A 17,830-nucleotide genomic window follows, 5' to 3' on the forward strand; every position below is an offset into this window, starting at 1 on the left:
ACCTCAGACCCCAGGGAAGGGTGGAGGTGCCCTCTGCACACCCCACCCCTCCACCACCTCCACTTGGCTCCTCTTGCCCCAGGCTGGCCTGTTTTCCAGTCTGTCCCCAAGGCATGTCCCAAGCACTAGCACAGTACCAGGCCTACTGCATGTGCCACCCTGACCTGGTTCCTCCAGCACTCCTCACTCTGCTGCCGTGTGCTTCCCTGTTCCCGTTCACGTGGCCAAATGCTGCTTGTCCTTCTGTCCAGACAACCCCTCTCCCAGCAGCCTTCCCTGATTCACTCCCTTCCACAGCCTCGCAGGGTTGGAAGCCCCAGCTCTATGTTCCCAGGGCCTCCTGTGCCTCCCCTGTGTCATATGTTCAGATAAGGTGTGATGGGCACTCCAGACAGGGACATGTCTCCCTGTGTCACTGCCGTGTCTCCAGAGGCCGACGCAGTGCTTGGTGCACAGTGGGTGCTGGGATGTGTGGAATTGCTGAGCAAATATCGGATTGAATCTTTTCATCCTCTGTGCACCTGGCGGAGTGGTTCCTAGGCTCAACTGGGTGAGCACCCTGACAGCCATAGCCACATGAGGATGACTGGGTAGAGGTTGGGGGGCCGGGCTGAGTAGTTCTGAGGGGTTCCCAGCATCTGGTAGAAGTTGGGAAGGAGAGCAGAGATGGGCAAGCTTCCTGTGCTGGGACTGGCTTGCTTCTTAGCCTGTCTGTGCTCATTGCTGGGGCTGCAAAGACCGGGACCAGAACACTGGCCCCCATCCTGGGGAATCCCAGCTGGTCCCATTTAGCATCTGAGTCTCACAAGTGGGTTGAGGGTAGCAGGGGACGGGAGGGAGAGGCAGCACTGTGGGCCTGGATGCCAGCAGGGGCTCACTCCTTTCAGTTTCTGGCCGGCCAGGCCATCTCCCCTTGCTGTTTTCCTGGGGGACCAGGGGCAGCAGGGGACTCTCCTTGGCCCAGATCTGTGGTCATCACAGGATCACAGTTGGTGGGCTCGGGCTGGGTGCTGTCTGGGCATGTGAGCTGAGGAGGGTCGCAGTGTGGAGGATGCTGGATGGGAGAAGGGTTTTGAATTCAGCAGTAGCCATGTGGGACTTGGTGCACAGTGCCCCGGAAAGCCATGGTGAGGCCAGAGAGGAAGTATGTGGTGGGCCAGAGCACCCCACACATTGTTTGAGGTGACTTGTGTCCAAGGGGAGAGGCTCAGAATCTCCCCCATTTCACATACCAGTGTTGTCCACAGTGGTTCATGAAACGTCATTCTCAGACCTCATCATGGATGTCCCTGAAAATGAGGGAACTCCCTGGTCAAATAACTTTGGGAAGCATCTGGTCAAATGAGTTTCTTTCCTTCCTTTCTCTATGTTTTTGGGACAAGGTCTCACTCTGTCACCTGGCCTGGAGTGCAGTGGCACGATCATGGCTCACTGCAGCCTGTAACTCCTGGGCTCAAGCAGTCCTCCCACCTCGGCCTCCCAAGTAGCTGGGACTACAGGAGTGCACCACCATGCCTGGCTATTCGTTTATTTTTTGTAGAAATAGGGTCTCATTATGTTGCCCAGACAGGTCTCCAACTCCTGGGCTCAAGTGATCCTCCCTCGTCAGCCTCCCAAGTGCTGGGATTACAAACGTGAGCCATCGTGCCTTGTATTGGTTTTCTAATCTCTTAATATACTGATATGTGAAGTCAATCTCCAGACAGACTGCTTTTTTACAAACTAGATTTCAATAGGGAGCATGTTACAGGACCGAAAACAACAACAACAAAAAAACCCAACAATTGGTTGACAGATTCTGGGTCAAATAGTCTGCATTTGATTCTATTTTAATGTTTTAGGTCTTCATGGTGGGTCTCTAGAAATCTCCAGTGGTGATTTTCCCTTGACCTGTGAAAGAAAAGCTGGGCTAGGAATTGAAGCAGGTTGTAGAAGCCTCGCTACTTCTGGCCGCCTGTCCATTCCCCAAACTTGAGTTGGAGGTAGCTGAACACACGCTGCTTCCTCACTGATATAGCCAGAATCAGCCTGGTGATAGGGAATGGCGACAAACAGCAACCCGTGTCTCTGGTGGTTGGGGGGAGTGGGGCGGTCCTGCCTGGAATGGGGCTTGTGTATGTTGTCTGTTTGCGTTAGCGGTGCTGATTTGCAGTTGATCAACCTTTGGTCTGAGTAGAAATGCAGCGTGAGTAACTGACGCTCTGTGCTTTGGGTGGAGATGTGACCGAAGCTCGTTTCTACATGTTAGTTAGTGCAGTGGCTGGGTCAGTCATTAATGCCAGACCTGCCATCAGCAGGGGTTACAATGGACCGAGATGGGCCAAGTTCATCTCCTGTTGCTGTATACTCCTGGTTCTGTTCCTCTGGAGAACCCTGACCATGCCTCCCTGGGTTCTTAGTCCTTGCAGCATGTGACATTTCATTCACTCCCTAACTGCCGGTTGAGCGCCTGTTATGTGTGAGGCTCTATGTTTGGTACTGAGAATACAGAGGTGAACGGAACAGATGAGGCCCCACTTTCTAGAACTTAACATCTAGGGGCAGATGCTGTCACCACACACCCCTCTGGGAGTGCCAGGGCTTCGCAGTGCCTGGTCACCAAGTGCAAACACGCCCCTCCCTTTCAGTCAGATGTTTTCCCCTGAAGCGTCTGCCCTCAGCTTCCCACTCTCCACTCTTCCTGTGGCACCCTGCACAGAATGAGGGCTTAGTAAATATTTGTGAGTGCATAGCAGCTGGTGTTGTGTAGATGAACAACAGATAGAGGGCCTAGTTCAAACACTCATTGCAGGGTGTTGATGCAGCGTGTACTGGGTGATAGGCTGTTTCAGCTGCTGTGGCCATGGTCTCTGCCATGCCCTATGGCAGGATACAAGGCCTGCTTGGGAGGGAGTGCAGCAGGGCGGGCACGTCTCTCACAGTGGAGCTTCCTGAATGAGATGGTGTCCTTGCAGGAGTAAACACTGGCCATGGAAAACAAGGTGAACTACGGGCTCTCGGTAGTGGACTAAACCAAGCAGAAGCCTGGAAGTGCACCCTGAGTGTGGGTCATGCAGGGACAGCGGGCTTTTCAGTGCCGCCACAGTGGGAGATGGAGGGTTAGTGGCCGGGCGTGGCCTGTCTCAAGGTGCTCAGCCTCTACTCTGTGGGAGACACTGCAGTTTTGTTTTGGTTTTCTTTTTCTTTTTTTTTTTTTCTTTTTGAGACGGAGTTTCGCTCTTGTTGCCCAGGCTGGAGTGCAGTGGCGTGATCTCGGCTCACTGCAACCTCTGCCTCCCAGGTTCAAGTGATTCTCCTGCCTCAGCCTCCCGAGTAGCTGGACTTACAGATGTGCACCACCACGCCCAGCTCATTTTTTGTATTTTTAGTAGAGATGGGATTTCTCCGTGTTGGTCAGGCTGGTCTCAAGCTCCCGACCTCAGGTGATCTGCCCATCTCGGCCTCCCAAAGTGCTGGGATTACAGGCATGAGCCACCGTGCCCAGCTGACACTGCAGATTTTTTTGTTTGTTTGTTTTGTTTTGTTTTTTTGAGAAGGAGTCTCGCTCTGCCGCCCAGGCTGGAGTGCAGTGGCACAACCTCAGCTCACTGCAGGCTCCGCCTCCTGGGTACATGCCGTTCTCCTGCCTCAGCCTCCTGAGTAGCTGGGACTACAGGCTCCCGCCACCACTTCCAGCTAATTTTTTGTATTTTTAGTAGAGACGGGGTTTCACCATGTTAGCCAGGATGGTCTCGATCTCCTGACCTTGTGATCCGCCAGTCTCGGCTTCCCAAAGTGCTGGGATTACAGGTGTGAGACACCGTGCCAGGCCGACAACTGCAGTTTTAAGTGTGCATTTCATTACAGTGCTTCTGGCTGCTCTGTGGAGGCCAGATCTAAGGGAGTGAGAGTAGAGGCAGAGAAGGAAAGGAGGGCTGAATGGTGGCAGGGGTGGGTACAGGAACAGGAGATGGGAGGCAATTGCGGAGGATCTGATTGGATGTCGCCCTGGCTTTCTGTTCTCTGGGTGGCTCCTGTCAGAGCTTGACTCTCACGTCCCCTACCATAGCCTCCCTCTGTCTCCAGCTGGGTCACATGTCCAGGCACAGGACAGGGTCGTTGCTCCATCAGAGGGGCCCTCTCCTGGCCCATACCCCCCAGCCCTGCTGCGTGTCCAGAAGGCCCCAGGCAGGACCTTGGCACCACAGCCAGCCCAGGCCTCCCATAGTTACTCAAGTAGCTGCAGTCCTTTCCTCGTACCTGCAGATCCACTGACACGGTTCTCATCACCAGCGCACACTCCTCTCCATCCAAATGGTTCTCTGTCTTCTAGCCCTTCCTGACTAGCCTGGCACCGAGTGTCTTCACCTCACATTTTCTCTAATGTCCCCCTCCCCTCCCCTTCATGAAGTGTTTGTTGAATCCATACAGTGTGCCAAGTACTGTTCTCAGACCATGGGGTACCCAGGGGAACAAAGCAGTCTCCGATCTCATGGAGTTTATATCTTAATGGGTGAGACAGACCATAAGCCCATCAATATGGAGTGGATCAGGCAGTGATACTTGCTATGAAGAGAAGAAAGCATCTCAGTGTCACTTTGAGGCCTGTCCAAGGTCTCTTCCACAGATACTGGCCTGCAGCATGTGTGTAATTAAGTCTGCAGTGACTGGACCACGCCTCTCTCAGACTGGAGTCTGTTAGTGACAAGGGGCAGAGATCGAGCTCAAACTGGCTTAAACAAAAATCAGCACTGATTGGCTTCACTGAAAAGTCTGGGGACAGAGTTAGCTTTGGGCCAAGCTTGACTCAGGGCTGAACACAGGCCAGACTTAGTCCTCCCGCTCCTTCTGTGACTCTGCTACCCTCTGGTTGGCTCTGGTCCAGGGCCCCTCTCGGTGACATGGGATTGGCATGGCAGCCTCAGGGTCATTCACCAGCAGCTCAGCAGCCCCAGGATCTCCAGCGAAAGGCTCGGCCTTGTTCATGTGCTGTGTGTTTGCCGACGCATGCGGGACTCTCCTTGTCAGGCTTGGAGCTGGGACTGAGCTTGGCACCATCTGAACCAGGGACGGGGATGAGGGGTGGGTAGCTCCCTAAAGAAAATGGGGTTGGAGAGTGCCAAACTGGCTGAAACCCTGGCTCCTTCCTGTGCATCTTGTGACCTGGCAGCTGGCAGAGAGGCAAATGTAGAGGTCGGGGCTGGGCTTGTGGGGTACAGACGCGGCACCGGAAGGCCTCTAGGATCCTGGTAGCAGACATGGTGTGGATATGCTGCTGCTCTGTCCCAGAGCCCTCCGGCATTCCTTTGATGTCATTTATTGCTTGGCATAGGCGCATTAATTCACATTTGTCAAGTGGCACCTGTGCGTTGTGTTGGCAAGAAGTCTGCTTCGGGAAACCTGGAAGTCTGGTTGGAGACCCCTCTGATCCCCACCTGCTCCCTTGTAGCCCCTGGGTCTCGTGCATGCCAGTCACCCCAGTGTTTACCTTGGCTGTACACAGTGAATTGGACCCCAGCGTGCCGAGGCTTCAGGGAGGATGGTGGGGGAAATGTCACCATCAGTGGGCTGCCTGGCTATGGACTGTTGCCCCAAGGTTAAGACCAGAGTCTGTCCTGCTTCTGCAGGAGTGGGATGGTGTCTGTTTGGTCATCTTGGTGCTGTCCCTTTCTCTCCACCTCAGTCACTACCCACCTGGTCTCCCCATGGCCACCCTCACTCTCCCTTCCCCAAACTGTTCACTTTCAAGCTAAACCAACCCCAGGCATCCCGTTGCCTTTTATGACATTTCCCCAGCAAGTCAGCATGCCCACCGCCTGCCCCCACCCCCATTACCCCACAAGCTGCGCCTTCAAGCTGCTGCTGCTCTGCCTTCCAGCTCTTCTTGAGACCCTAGCACAGCCCCCTCTTCTCGTGGACCTCACCTGGACTCCAGAGCAGACCGGGTCAATGCCCAGGCGGAGTGCCTTCGTCATGATCACAGGCAGTGCATGCTTCCTGGCTAATGTCTGGCTCCCCACAATCGGGGTGGGGGGGGCCTGCGAAAGCAAGGCTCTGCCCAAATCCTGCTCACCGCGGAGGCACCAGTGTGCGGCCCGCAGCAAGCACTCATCAGAGTCACAGCTGCTCTTGCTTGGCCTCCACGCTGGGCCCTCAGTGCCCTGAATGGTGAAAGAGGCCCTGGGAGCACCCCCAGGGTTCATCAAAGTACATGCAGGCCCAACGCCATGAGGCAGGTGTGGTCTGCACCTCCTCGTGGGGTCGAGGCAGTCCTCATCTGTGCTTCCCATGGAGGCAGCAGGGCCTCCTAGGCTGTCACCCACTCTGGGACTGAGTGGCACAGGGCTGTGGATCTGGCTGCCTCTGGGTAGGAGACAGATGGTGTTGCATGGGCATTACAGGCTGCCTTGCTCTTGTCCCATCAAGGGACAGAACACCCCAGAGTGTTTCTTCCTTCAACAGCCACTGTGCAAGATGAACTCTCTAGCAACTCCAGACATCCTTTCCTCCCTACCAGCACTCACTTAGAGATCCAGGTTGAGCGTTGGGATTGTTCTGCCAGAACTGTCTCTGCAAAGAGCATAAGCCCTTTTTGGTTGCCCTCTGGCCTGTAAACTTTAAAAAGCTAAATTAGTCTCTAACATTTGCAACTCAGGAGGTGCCGCGTAAAAAGCCAGTGTCTGTGCGCCACATTCCTGCAAGGCCGTGGTTGATGGTGCCAAATAGCGCTGCCACACTCTCCACTGCTCTCCCACTCCCATTTACACGCCCAGTCTCAGTGAGTCTTGAAAGCTCCTTATTGACGATAAATGCAGACAGCAGAGGGCACACGTCACATCACTCTGGGTGTGTTTCACAAACCCAGCACACCTGTGCATCCAAGCGTCCAAGTCAAGATGCTGTTCTAAGCGATTTGATGTTCTCTGGAGTTACTAGTTTTATTTATATATATGTTTAACATATTACAAACAAATGTAGCTTTGTTTACTGTATGCATATAGTGTTGGGGGGAAAAAAACTAATTTTTCTTTTTGCAGAAAAGCCTGCCATTGCTCCGCCCGTCTTTGTGTTTCAGAAGGATAAAGGACAAAAGGTAAGGGGCTGGTACGTTCTGTCTTCCCTTCGTTACTCTAATTTGTTCTCTCTTCACTGAGAGTCTCTTTTCCAGGTCGCGTTGCCAAGGCCACTTCTGCCCACAGACGGGGAGACCTAAGCAGAGGCCTTTACACCTTCACGTTGAGTTTGGAGGGAAAAGGCCTGGTGGCTTTAGGTTACCGTGGAGAGAGGTTAGGATGGGTCTGTTGTGGAAAGGGCTCAGAGAGTTTATTGAAATAGTGTTAGAAAGCTTCTTCCTAATTCCTGATGATTTGTTTGGAAAATGCCACTGTACCTGTACCTTAGGAAAACCAGTAGCAGAGGGACAGTAGGGGGCAAAGGGAGGAAGGAAGGTGGGGAGGAAGTCAGGGAGGGAGGGAAAGGAGGAGAGCAATGGTGGTTACAGGGGAAACAAGACCTTCAAGACTGGATTCATTGGCCCTAACCAACTTGGCATACGTGCATTTACAGTAATTGTTCATTTGTTTGCATTATATATTTATACCCTGTGTCCATGAGGCTGCTTCTCCCTTGGATTCAGGGTGTCTGGGTCGCAGTGTGGTTGGAAGTACCTCGCCTGATTCATGGCGATGAGCTGGCAGCCTGTGGAAGGTCTGATTGGCGCAGCAGCAGGGTTCTGTGATAAGACAACGATGGATGCTGTTTACCTTGAAGCCATCGGCTTCTGTCACTGACAGATCAGTGTGGAAGGTCAGAGTTGCGTCAGAAGTTAGTTGGTGGTGCTGTGTGGCAGTGACTCCTCAGCTTGCATGGGGACCCCCACTGTTTATCCAGAAATAATGTGTGGTCCCTCTGCACTGATGCCCAGTGGCGGCACTCCCCACCTCACACCCATTGCAACATGTTAGAGTGACCAAGTGCTGTGCTGTTTTGGTGTGTTTTGAGGATGTCTGCATCTTGTTGGTGATAACAGCCTTTGAGAATCTCATCAACTCCATTCTCCTGTGGCTTCTGTCCCCTCACAGGTGACCAGCTCCCAGGCTGGAAGCCGCTCTCATGATCTGGGACTCATGGCTGCTGGTCTTAGGTCCTGTCCCGAAGCCAGCATTTATCTTGATGTGGCCCAGTTTTCCTGAGCAATATTCAAGTGCTTTGTGGGGGTCGGGTGTGTGTGTTTGGGGGGATTGGGGAGGAGGGGAAAATGATTGTCCTAAACCTCCCCCAACACACCCCTCCCAGGATACCTGTGTGTTAGCCTGGACTTATCTACTAATTTGTGAAACTTTCCTATTGTTACTTTTTTTGCTGAAGAAGAAATCCAGAAACATATGAAAACTTTCTTCTAGTTTTGTTTTGGTTCTCCAGGTATTTCCAAGATAAATCTGCCTCTGCTATCTCCTCTCCCTTGGGCCCTGACAAGTACAGCTTAATGACGTGGTTTCATGATTTGTCTTTTGGAGGTTCCTTCAGTACGAAAGGACTGGTGCACTTCTCTAGTTTTAGAGAGTAGTAAAGGCTCAGGACTTTACTATTGTTGGAGCTCTGTTGGAAATGCTACAGTCATTCCTCAGGTGTTCAGTAAAATCAGGATTTTCTAGAATTTTACGTTATGATTATCTTTTGAACCATTTTTAGTTTAGAACAAAGGTTAGCAAATTAAGGCATAGCACTGTCACCTGTGTTTTTTTTGTTTTGTTTTTTGCTGTTGTTGTTTTATTTGTTTATGTTTTTATCTTTGAGAGACGGAGTCTTACTCTTTGGCCTAGGCTGGAATGCAGGATCGTGATCACAGTTCACTGCAATCTGAGATTCCTGGCTTCAAGCAATCCTTCCGCCTCAGCCTTCTGAGTAGCTGGGACTACAGGCACCACCACCGCACCTGGCTAATTAAAAAAAATTTTTTTTTTTTTTTTTTTTTTTTTAGAGATGGTGTCTTGCTATGTTGCTCAGGCTGGTCTCAAACTTAGAGCTTCGATTAGTTCTCCTGACGCAGCCTCCCAAAGTGCTGGGATTGTGGGCATAAGCCAACAAGAACAGAACCACAGCAATCCCCTTTGCAGTAGCCTGTGGCTGCTACAGCAGTAGTATTTGGACAGAGACCATGTGGCCTGCAGAGCCTTAAGATATTTAGTATCTGACCCTTTGCAGAAAACAGCTTGCCAACCCCTGGTTTAAAACAAATGATAGAAATCAATAATTCTTTAAATCCGAAGACTTTAGGGCAACCGGCAAGATGAAACAGTAACATGTAATATTTGCTCAGATGAATTTAAAGTGCTTTTAAAGTCACTACCTGCTGCGTCAGTAATGTTTTCACAGCTAAGGGGGTTTCGTTGCTTTGTGATTTGCAGGCTAATTTGCATGTATGATCTTCAAGGGGTCTATGCCAATTACATAAACACGTTGGAGTTGAACCGGAAGGCTAGCTAGGAAGGCATTTTTAAAAATGCCAAGTAGGTCAGGCGTGATGGCTCACACCTGTAATCCCAGCACTTTGGGAAGCCGAGGCCGGCAGATCACAATGTCAAGAGTTCGAGACCAGCCTGACCAACATGGTGAAGCCCCATCTCTACTAAAAATACAAAAAATTAGCCAGGCGTGATGGCAGATGCCTGTAATCCCAGGTACTCAGGAGGCTGAGGCAGGAGAATCGCTTGACTCCGGGAGGCAGAGGCTGCAGTGAACCGAGATCGCACTGCTGCACTCCAGCCTGGTCGACAGAGTGAGACTCCGTCTCAAAAAAAATTAAAAATAAAAATTAAAAATTAAATGCCAAGTATAGGTCTTATCAGAATATTGGCTCACAGCCATTCTAAATGGACTTCTAAAAATAATTGCCCTCCAGCCTTGGGAGTTGGGCTGCCTAGTTCTGTCACTCGCACTTCTGTGGCACCGTCGCCGGAGAGGCATGTGGGAAACCTCTGTGTTGAGGCCAGGAGCGGGAGGAGCCTTTGTGGGTGTTCGCTTCCCTGTCAGAGGACAGTGTCCACATGGCTCTGGAGTCCTTCCTGCCACTCAGGAGTGAGGTGGAAAGTAAACACACAGGGCGGGCGGCTGGCTTTGTTTCTCCTTGGCTTTCTGGTTCAGGTCCTGCAGGGAGCAGCTGCAGTATGTGTCAGAAGTGAGGGTTTGAGAGCCCTCCTGGTTTCATTCTCTCTTGCGGAGGTCATCAACCCATCCCCGTCTTGCTCTCCAGAAGCTGAGCTGGGAGCGAGCTGTTAGAGCTGCTGCCGTTGTTTTTCTGAGGAGGTTCCCCGCCCCCCACTCTTTTTGCTTCAACATTTTATTTTGAAAGTTTTCAAATCCTTGGAAAAGAGTGACACTGCAAACACTTGGGTATCCTGCACCTGGCTTCGCCGTTAACATTGCTGCCCTCAGCTGGGAATCCTGCCCCTGGCTTCCCTGTTAACACTGCTGGCCTCCTCTCTGATACTGGAAGTTAAGCCCATGTGACATTTCTGCCCTGAATTCTTCCACGGGTATCTCATAGGGATCAGGCCATTCTGCATGGTCTCACTACCATGTTCCTCCTACGAAACATTAATTCAGTAATATCCTCCAATATACAGTCCTTGTTTTAAATTGTCCCTCAGATGTTACTTATAGCGACTTTAACAACTTCTTGATCTCCAAAGATCAAGAGGTCTCATCAACTGTGGGACCAGCTGACTTACCTTTCAGTAAACGAGATCTCAGACCATCCTATGGGGTGCAAGTAAAAGAGCCCCTTCCTCTCCACCATCCGCCCTCACACCATTCAAAGGAGACAGCTCTGTATGCTCAGGTTTTATTGCTGAATCATGATTCAGCATGATTTGGAGTTGAAAAGAAAGACATGAAGCTGCCAGCCCAGGAGTTAATTTTGTTTTTGTTCAGTGGCAGAGCCACACAGCGGTTTTCTGTGGGCCCCATTGATGTGCCAGATTGCACTTCAGCACACTGCAGATTGGAACCGTGGCCTGCGTGTGGGTGCTGGTGGCATCACTTAGCCTTGGGTGAGGTTGCCAAATCCTATTGTTCCAGGGCAGAAAAAGCCATGTGTGGTTTTCATTGTAGTCCTAGCGCCTAAAACGAAGCCATGGCCAGATTGGCAGCACAGGGATGTTGCTTACTGCCTTCCCATGCCGGGGCTTCCTGGGGAGGGCTCTGCTGTCTCGGCGAAATGCCTGCATTTACATGCACCAGTGTTTCCGGGGCAAAAATGAAACCTTTCCTTCTTAACTGTCTTGGATGGAGGTAGAGTTCTTTTTTTTTCTTTTTAATGTGAAGAGAACTTAAATATCCTTGTGTGGGCTGTTCCATTATTTGTAAAGACTAAACATTTCTTTCAGTTGCTCTCTCTCCAGAGCGTTTGTTAATCTGAAGTGGGGAGGCTTTGAGGTTGTACTAGCAGAATAATGCCTGTTTGGTAAAAAGACAGAAGGCAGTTACAGAAATGCTATTTAGTAGAAAGTACAGTATCACTGAAAATGTGGTCGTAGCATGTTTAGACCTGCTTTTGAGGCTTACCGTTGTTGTGGTGAGCTTAGCCCTGGTGCACGTGGTTTTCGCCAGCCACATGTATTTTAGGATAAGGTCAAAGGCTGGCAAAATCTTGATGTCTGATTTTACCAGACATGTTGAAAAACTCCAGGCTTCACCTTGGTTCTTTAGAGCTTACACTTCCTGCCCAGGAGAAGTGCTAGGACCTGAGTAGAAAATTCTGGAATGACATTGTTAATTCTCCCATCTGAGAGAGGAAGTGATGTAATACTTCTCAACAAACTCATCTTAACCGAAGATGACGAATTTGATCCTGTTTTGATGTCTTGATTTCCATGTTTGTGACTTACTTCTTGGGCCTCCTGTTTAGCATTTTGAATTACCATGAGGGTGTTTGAATATTTACATTTCAAAAGCAGGGATTACAAAAAATTCAAGTGGTTCTAAGTAGAGATAGGCAGTGCCTCACAGAGCTCTGGGTGTAATTTTTCTCTTGTGAAGTGTTAAGTCTCTCCCCATAAAGTAGCAACAGACATGGGTGGCTGGACCAACCACGGTGCCCTGTACAGGTTTAGGGAGCGGCTGGTCTGTGGATCTGCCCTGGATACAAAGAGGCAACAGTGGCCCCTTGATTACTTTTGAGATGTGAAGATTGCTTTTGCTTTCCTAGGAATTTGTGGACATTCTCCTACATCCTCTTTGTGTAGCTCCTTTCATCCTCCTGGATCACTACTTTTTAAGTAGTGCCCAAACCCCGTCTAAAGAGGTCAGCCACTTCACATCCCGAAGAAACACATCCACATCCACAGGGAGACGGGGTAGCCCTGTAGTCATTCAGGTCGCTGAGTGCGAGAAATGGCTCCATGTCGTTGTATAATGCCAAGAGGGAGGTTTGGGGACTGGAGCCTGTCTGTTTTAGGATGCCAGGTGTTTAACCCATTTCTCAAGAAAAGTCTTGGAGTTATGGCCACAGAGCTCTCAGCCCGTGGAAGCCCTGCTGGAGTCCCAAGAACCACCTTAAAGGATGCCAGGTGTTGTACTCTGGGGAGGAAGACCCAGGACCAGCTGCTCTCACCTTGGCAGCTTTCCAGATGAGCCCTTGCCCAAGGTGTTGAGGATGCAACTGGGAGAATCCTAGGCTGAGGGGCACTGCGGATGGGCCCCCCCCCCCCTTCAGCTGAACTACCTGCCTGCCAGTGATGCAAAAACCAGCTCTCGGTGTCCGTGTCACCCCACACCTGCACTCACTGAGGTGGGAAAGCGCTTTCTGCATCCTGGGTGTAAGCAGAACAAATGGAAAGTGCTAGAAGAACTGTAGCGAGAGGCAGAAGCCCTTGACCCCAGCCTCCCTGGTTTCTCCCAAACTGTGGGGTTCCAGGCCCGCCTCCCCCTTTCTTGAAGCACAGAAATGGTGCTGATGGCCGGCTCCCCCATTTCAGTATTTTTGAGATCCTGAAAGGGTTTAAATCTTTTGCATGATCATCCCTGTTCCTTGATCACCAAGGCCCATAAGCCAAGTAGCTCCTTACCAGGCAGCCCATAGTTTTGGAAACGAGGGTCCTGCTTCTCATACATTGTAGAGCCCCTTGCAGAGTCACATGGCACCTAGTCCACTCTCACTCCCTTCCGTTAGCCAGGAGAGCCGGTTTTGCTGAGTAGCACGTGCCTGCTCTCCCCACCTTCCTCCCAGGCGCAGGAGCTGCTGCAAGCCAGCCAGCTCCAGCCTCTGACCCCTGCCCGCCCTTCCTGCTGTGTGGTGCAGCCTTTATTCACATTGAAGGAAAATTGTCTTTTTTGCTCCCAGTCCCCTGCAGAGCAAAAAGACTTGTCGGATTCGGGAGAGGAGCCTCGGGGGGAGGCTGAGGCCCCCCACCATGGCACGGGTCACCCCGAGTCAGCTGGCGAGCATGCCCTAGAACCTCCTGCCCCTGCTGGCGCCTCAGCCAGCACTCCTCCGCCTCCCGCTCCTGAAGCCCAGCTTCCTCCTTTTCCGCGAGAACTGGCAGGGGTAAGTCCACACCTACTCGGCACTCCTTCTGCCCAGGGGGAGCCCAACCCAGACCAGCCCCTTTCCCTTCGGGTCCCTCAGATCCTGGCCCTAGCTAATTGTAAGCAGCTAATGGTAACTTAAAAGATGACAAGGATTTCTTCCAACTCCCTTTAATTCATGCTGCTGAAAAGTCAGGGAAGATCGAATCCCCTTTTAGCCTTTTCTAAATTGGGGGAATATATACCCACAGCAAGAGGCGAATCGTGTTTCCCGAAAAAGACATGAGGGGTCAGGAGGAATTGAGTCGTGTGAAGTAGAACCTTCCAAACCTGATTTGACCCCTTCACCCTCCTTCCATTTTTCTTTTTCTTGTTTCCCTGAATGTGGGCATTCAAGTTTAGCGTCTTAGAAACCCAAGAAGCTAAGGCTTCCTTTGATATCTAGGAAGAGGCGCTCTCCAACACAGATTACTTTGCAAGACTGATTGTGTTTGGACTGTGGTTAAGGCGGTGAACTGATTGTCTTCAATCAAAGCAGGAAGAAGAAAAGACTCTTCCTTTGAACCCAGAAGGAATCCCCTGAGCCCTTTATCTTTGTATTAAGAAGCCTTTTGAAGATTATAGGTGGAGAAGATTGTGAACTCTCAAGAACAAGAAATGTCTTGGGTTTTTGAAGTTTGATAAATTGGGAAAGGTAAACATTATCCTACATTCAGGATTGAAAACTCCATCCTCTAGGTAACTCATGACAGAAGACCCCCCGTTCTCAGGACAGGGAAAAAGGACTCTTAACAAGAAAAGAAGGGACCCAGCTCTACCTGCCTGAGCACTAGGCAGCCTTCCAGGCTGGTATGGTCCCAAACCTTACCCCAGACCTCAGCGTTCCTTCTAGCACACACCAGTCCCCAGTTTTTAAGGAAATTATTAACATTCAGCTACAGCCACCAAACCCCAGGACACTTAGGAAGCACTATTCAGCCAGGGGTGGGTTGGAGTCCTGTGTTAACATTTTGGAGGAGTCAGTGTGTGATGGAAAAAGAAGCAACAGTCTTTACTTGTGCCAGAGGCTATGGGGAGGGGGTAACGGTGGTCGTGGCCTTTGTGACACAAAAGTGGGTTTGGGGTAGTGAGACAGGAGCCACGGGAAGGAGTCCAGCCAGGAGGTGCTTGTCCCGCAGTGCACTGGGAGTACAGCCCTCCCACGAGCTCATGTGACAGCCGCCAGAGCGAGAATTAGGAGGTGGCTGCACCCTTCTTTTGTTGGCAGAGCAGCTGCTGGAAACTTCTCCTGAGTCGGGTATGGTGAGTTACTGCACCTCTGGTCCTTGAAAGCACAGGAAATGGTGTTCTCAGGTTTCTGTCTTCAGCCCTCTGGGAACAGATGGTCTTTAGGGTCCACCCCAGAGGCCTTCCACAGGTGCCTGGGTTTGAAAAACGCAGCCCACATAGAACTCTCCAGCTGCAGAGGTGATGGTTTCTAGAATGAGAGTAGCAAACAAGTGGATCACAGAGTTTTTGTGACAGCAGGGGCTCTTCAAGAGCGCACGCGCTGTTCTGTGCCCTGTGTACTTCTCAACAGAGGCCTGTGCGGGAGTGTCCGGAGGGGCCTCACCTCGTCCAGATGTTCATCTCTTTGGCCTGGCCAGCCCAGGTAGATCTCAGCATCCTGATTCTCATGGACTTTGGGTCTGAGGCTCTGATCCTGAGAAATTCAAGCAGTCCCCCACACTGGCAGGGGGAAGGTGAAGCTGTATGGCAGGGAGCCTTGGGATGAGCTGGGGGTCACCGTGAGAGAGCCAGGATTGGGGGCTGCGCGGAGCAGTGTGTAAATGTTCCAGTGTAGCTCTGGTGGCCATGCGCATAACATGCACCTTATAGTTTTAGCATTTGTAACTTTCAGACACCCACTTTCAGGAGCCCCAGGAGAGCCATCGTCAAGCCCCTTGTGACAGCTCTGAGCCAACCAGGGCTCCTTCCCTCGGGCTGTCTGCAGAGAGCACCCTGACTGGTTGCTGAGGGCTCCTGTTAATTGGCTTTCTCTACTAATTGGGCCTGCTCAGAGCAAAGTAAACTTTATTTTAGGTTACTTAGGCCATAGATCGAGTCAGATGGAACCCGATGCCAGCTGCTTCTTGGCCTGAGACTTTAATTTGGGTCTCACTCTGTATCACATGGCGTTCAGGAAACCGCCCCCATGTTACCCGGCAGATCTCATCCATCACGTGTAGTCTGTTCACTTTATTCCACAGTCCCTAGGGGGAATGTAAAGCTGAGAGTTCTTGATGAATTGTGGCTCGCTGAATTGTTGCTTGTAAAGGGCCCTTATCATCTTTCAGTCTCGTCAGAACCCTGGCCGTGGAAGAGTCAGTACCAGGAAAAAGTCTCTATATATCAGACTTCCTGGCTTCAGAAGACGGTCTGAAGAAGACCAAACCACATCCCGATTAAGTTCTCTGTTTCATGTGAAGAAAGCAGGCAGCTCTGGGCACTCACTCCGAACCTGGTGGAATTGTACTGGACTGAAGCTCCCTGCCAAGGACCTGCTGAGCTTCAGATATGTTTATTACACCCACCAGGGAGCTTAAGGACGTTCTGGAATGAATCCCTCTGGCCAGTTTCCCCCCACCTTCTAGTCCCTGCACAGGATTTGGCCCTCAGCACCCCGCAACATTCAGACCTTTGGAAGCCCCCTCTCACTGGCTTTTCTCAGGGCCTGCCCTTTTGACAGGAATTTCTCAGCTGGTTGCCTCTGCCACTGAATAAAAAGCATTGAACTGGCCCATCATTTATTTTGTATCCCAGGCATCCAGCCATGACCAGCCAGGTCTTCTAACTTGTCAGACTCACTGAGACCCTGGTACGCCTCTTGGTTGCCACAGTTTTATAGAGGGAATTTATCTCTTTTTTTGACATGGAGTCTCACTCTGTTGCCCAGGCTGGAATGCAGTGGCCTGATCTCAGCTCACTGCAAGCTCCACCTCCCGGGGTTCACGCCATTCTCCTGCCTCAGCCTTCTGAGTAGCTGGGACTACAGGTGCCCGCCACCATGCCCAGCTAATTTTTTTTTAGTATTTTTAGTAGATACGGGGTTTCACCATGTTATCCTGGATGGTCTCGATCTCCTGACCTCGTGATCCGCCGACCTCGGCCTCCCAAAGTGCTAGGATCACAGGTGTGAGCCACCGCGCCTGGCCATCTAGAGGGAATTTATCTGATATGGCCTTGCTTTCTGGACTTTCCTAGGGGACCAGGTAGACAGTGCTGTTCCTTCCTGCTTCTTCCTTGTTGGTCTTTGTGTCTGGAGTCGGCTTCTGAAACTGTCCCTTGCCCTGGGCCGCCTTGGCAGCCGTGTCCTCCTTGAGGCCACACCAGACAGTCTGACAAGATCCGTGTTTTTTGGACAGGGCAGTTCTTAATAAATGTGACAACCACGATTTTCACTGTTTCATTCCTTATGCAACAAACAAACTTCCCACCCCTGTATTCCCATTCCAGATGGGATGTGCCCCCCGTCTTGTGTTTAGCGACAGGGACTCATGCGCCTCACAGAATTGAGCTACTTCCCGCAAGCTCCCAATGGCTCCTGATGGGGAGCTTGCTGCGCCGCCAGCCCCCACCCCGCCGGCAGGGACGCAGGGCACAGGGTCAGCACTCAACAGTGCTCGCTCCTGACCAGCCTGCAGCCCCAGCCACGGGAGGACTGCTTCACCTTCTCTGAGCCTGCTCCATTCGCTTCTGCTGTCCCAATGCCAGAAAGAAATGAAAGGGCCCTCTGGTCTTCTTTCTCTTCTGCTTCCTTATGATTACTCTGGGACGCTGTCATCATGGTGTTGAAATGGGTGCTGACCCAGCGTTCCCGGGTGTCATCCTGAAGCCCTGCCCCTCGCAGCAGTGGAGTCTAGTTTGGGAAAAGCGGAGGAGGAGGAGGAAATGGGGCTCTTGTGTCCTGCTTCTGTCCTCACCCCTCCCCATTAAGCTTGCGTCCTCAGAGCTTGCTCTTTTGTTTTTTTTTCTCTCTCTCTTTTCTTTTTTTGAGACAAAGTCTCACTCTGTTGCCCGAGCTGGAGTGCAGTGGCCCTATCTCAGCTCACTGCAAGCTCCACCTCCCGGGTTCACGCGATTCTTCTGACCCAGTCTCCTGAGTAGCTGGGATTACAGGCATGCACCACCATGCCTGGCTACTTTCTGTATTTTTAGTAGAGACGGGGTTTCTCTGTGTTGGCCAGGTTGGTCTCGAACCCCTGACCTCAGGTGATCCACCCGCCTAGGCCTCCCAAAGTGCTGGGATTACAGGCGTGAGCCACCGTGCCTAGTCTGGAGCTTG

At 51.4% G+C, this 17,830-nt stretch overlaps 1 protein-coding gene across 9 annotated transcripts in view; it reads left to right on the forward strand.

The window, feature by feature from the left end:
* The window catches only part of RANBP3 (RAN binding protein 3), a 63,413-nt gene that overhangs the window by 13,629 nt on the left and 31,954 nt on the right, over positions 1 to 17,830 (forward strand). For 4 of the 9 annotated variants that reach the window (XM_010367187.2, XM_010367188.2, XM_030935254.1 and 1 more), the window contains exons 2-3: positions 7,017 to 7,072; positions 13,322 to 13,525. In XM_010367187.2, coding sequence (XP_010365489.1) covers positions 7,017 to 7,072; positions 13,322 to 13,525 — 260 coding nt within the window. Of the gene's footprint in view, positions 1 to 7,016; positions 7,073 to 13,321; positions 13,526 to 14,044; positions 14,201 to 17,830 lie in introns of all 9 variants that reach the window. The other 5 variants (XM_010367189.2, XM_010367190.2, XM_030935256.1 and 2 more) reach the window with 3 other exon arrangements.

The sequence above is a fragment of the Rhinopithecus roxellana genome, chromosome 8 (assembly GCF_007565055.1).
Source record: "Rhinopithecus roxellana isolate Shanxi Qingling chromosome 8, ASM756505v1, whole genome shotgun sequence".
Taxonomy (NCBI): Eukaryota; Metazoa; Chordata; class Mammalia; order Primates; family Cercopithecidae; genus Rhinopithecus; species Rhinopithecus roxellana.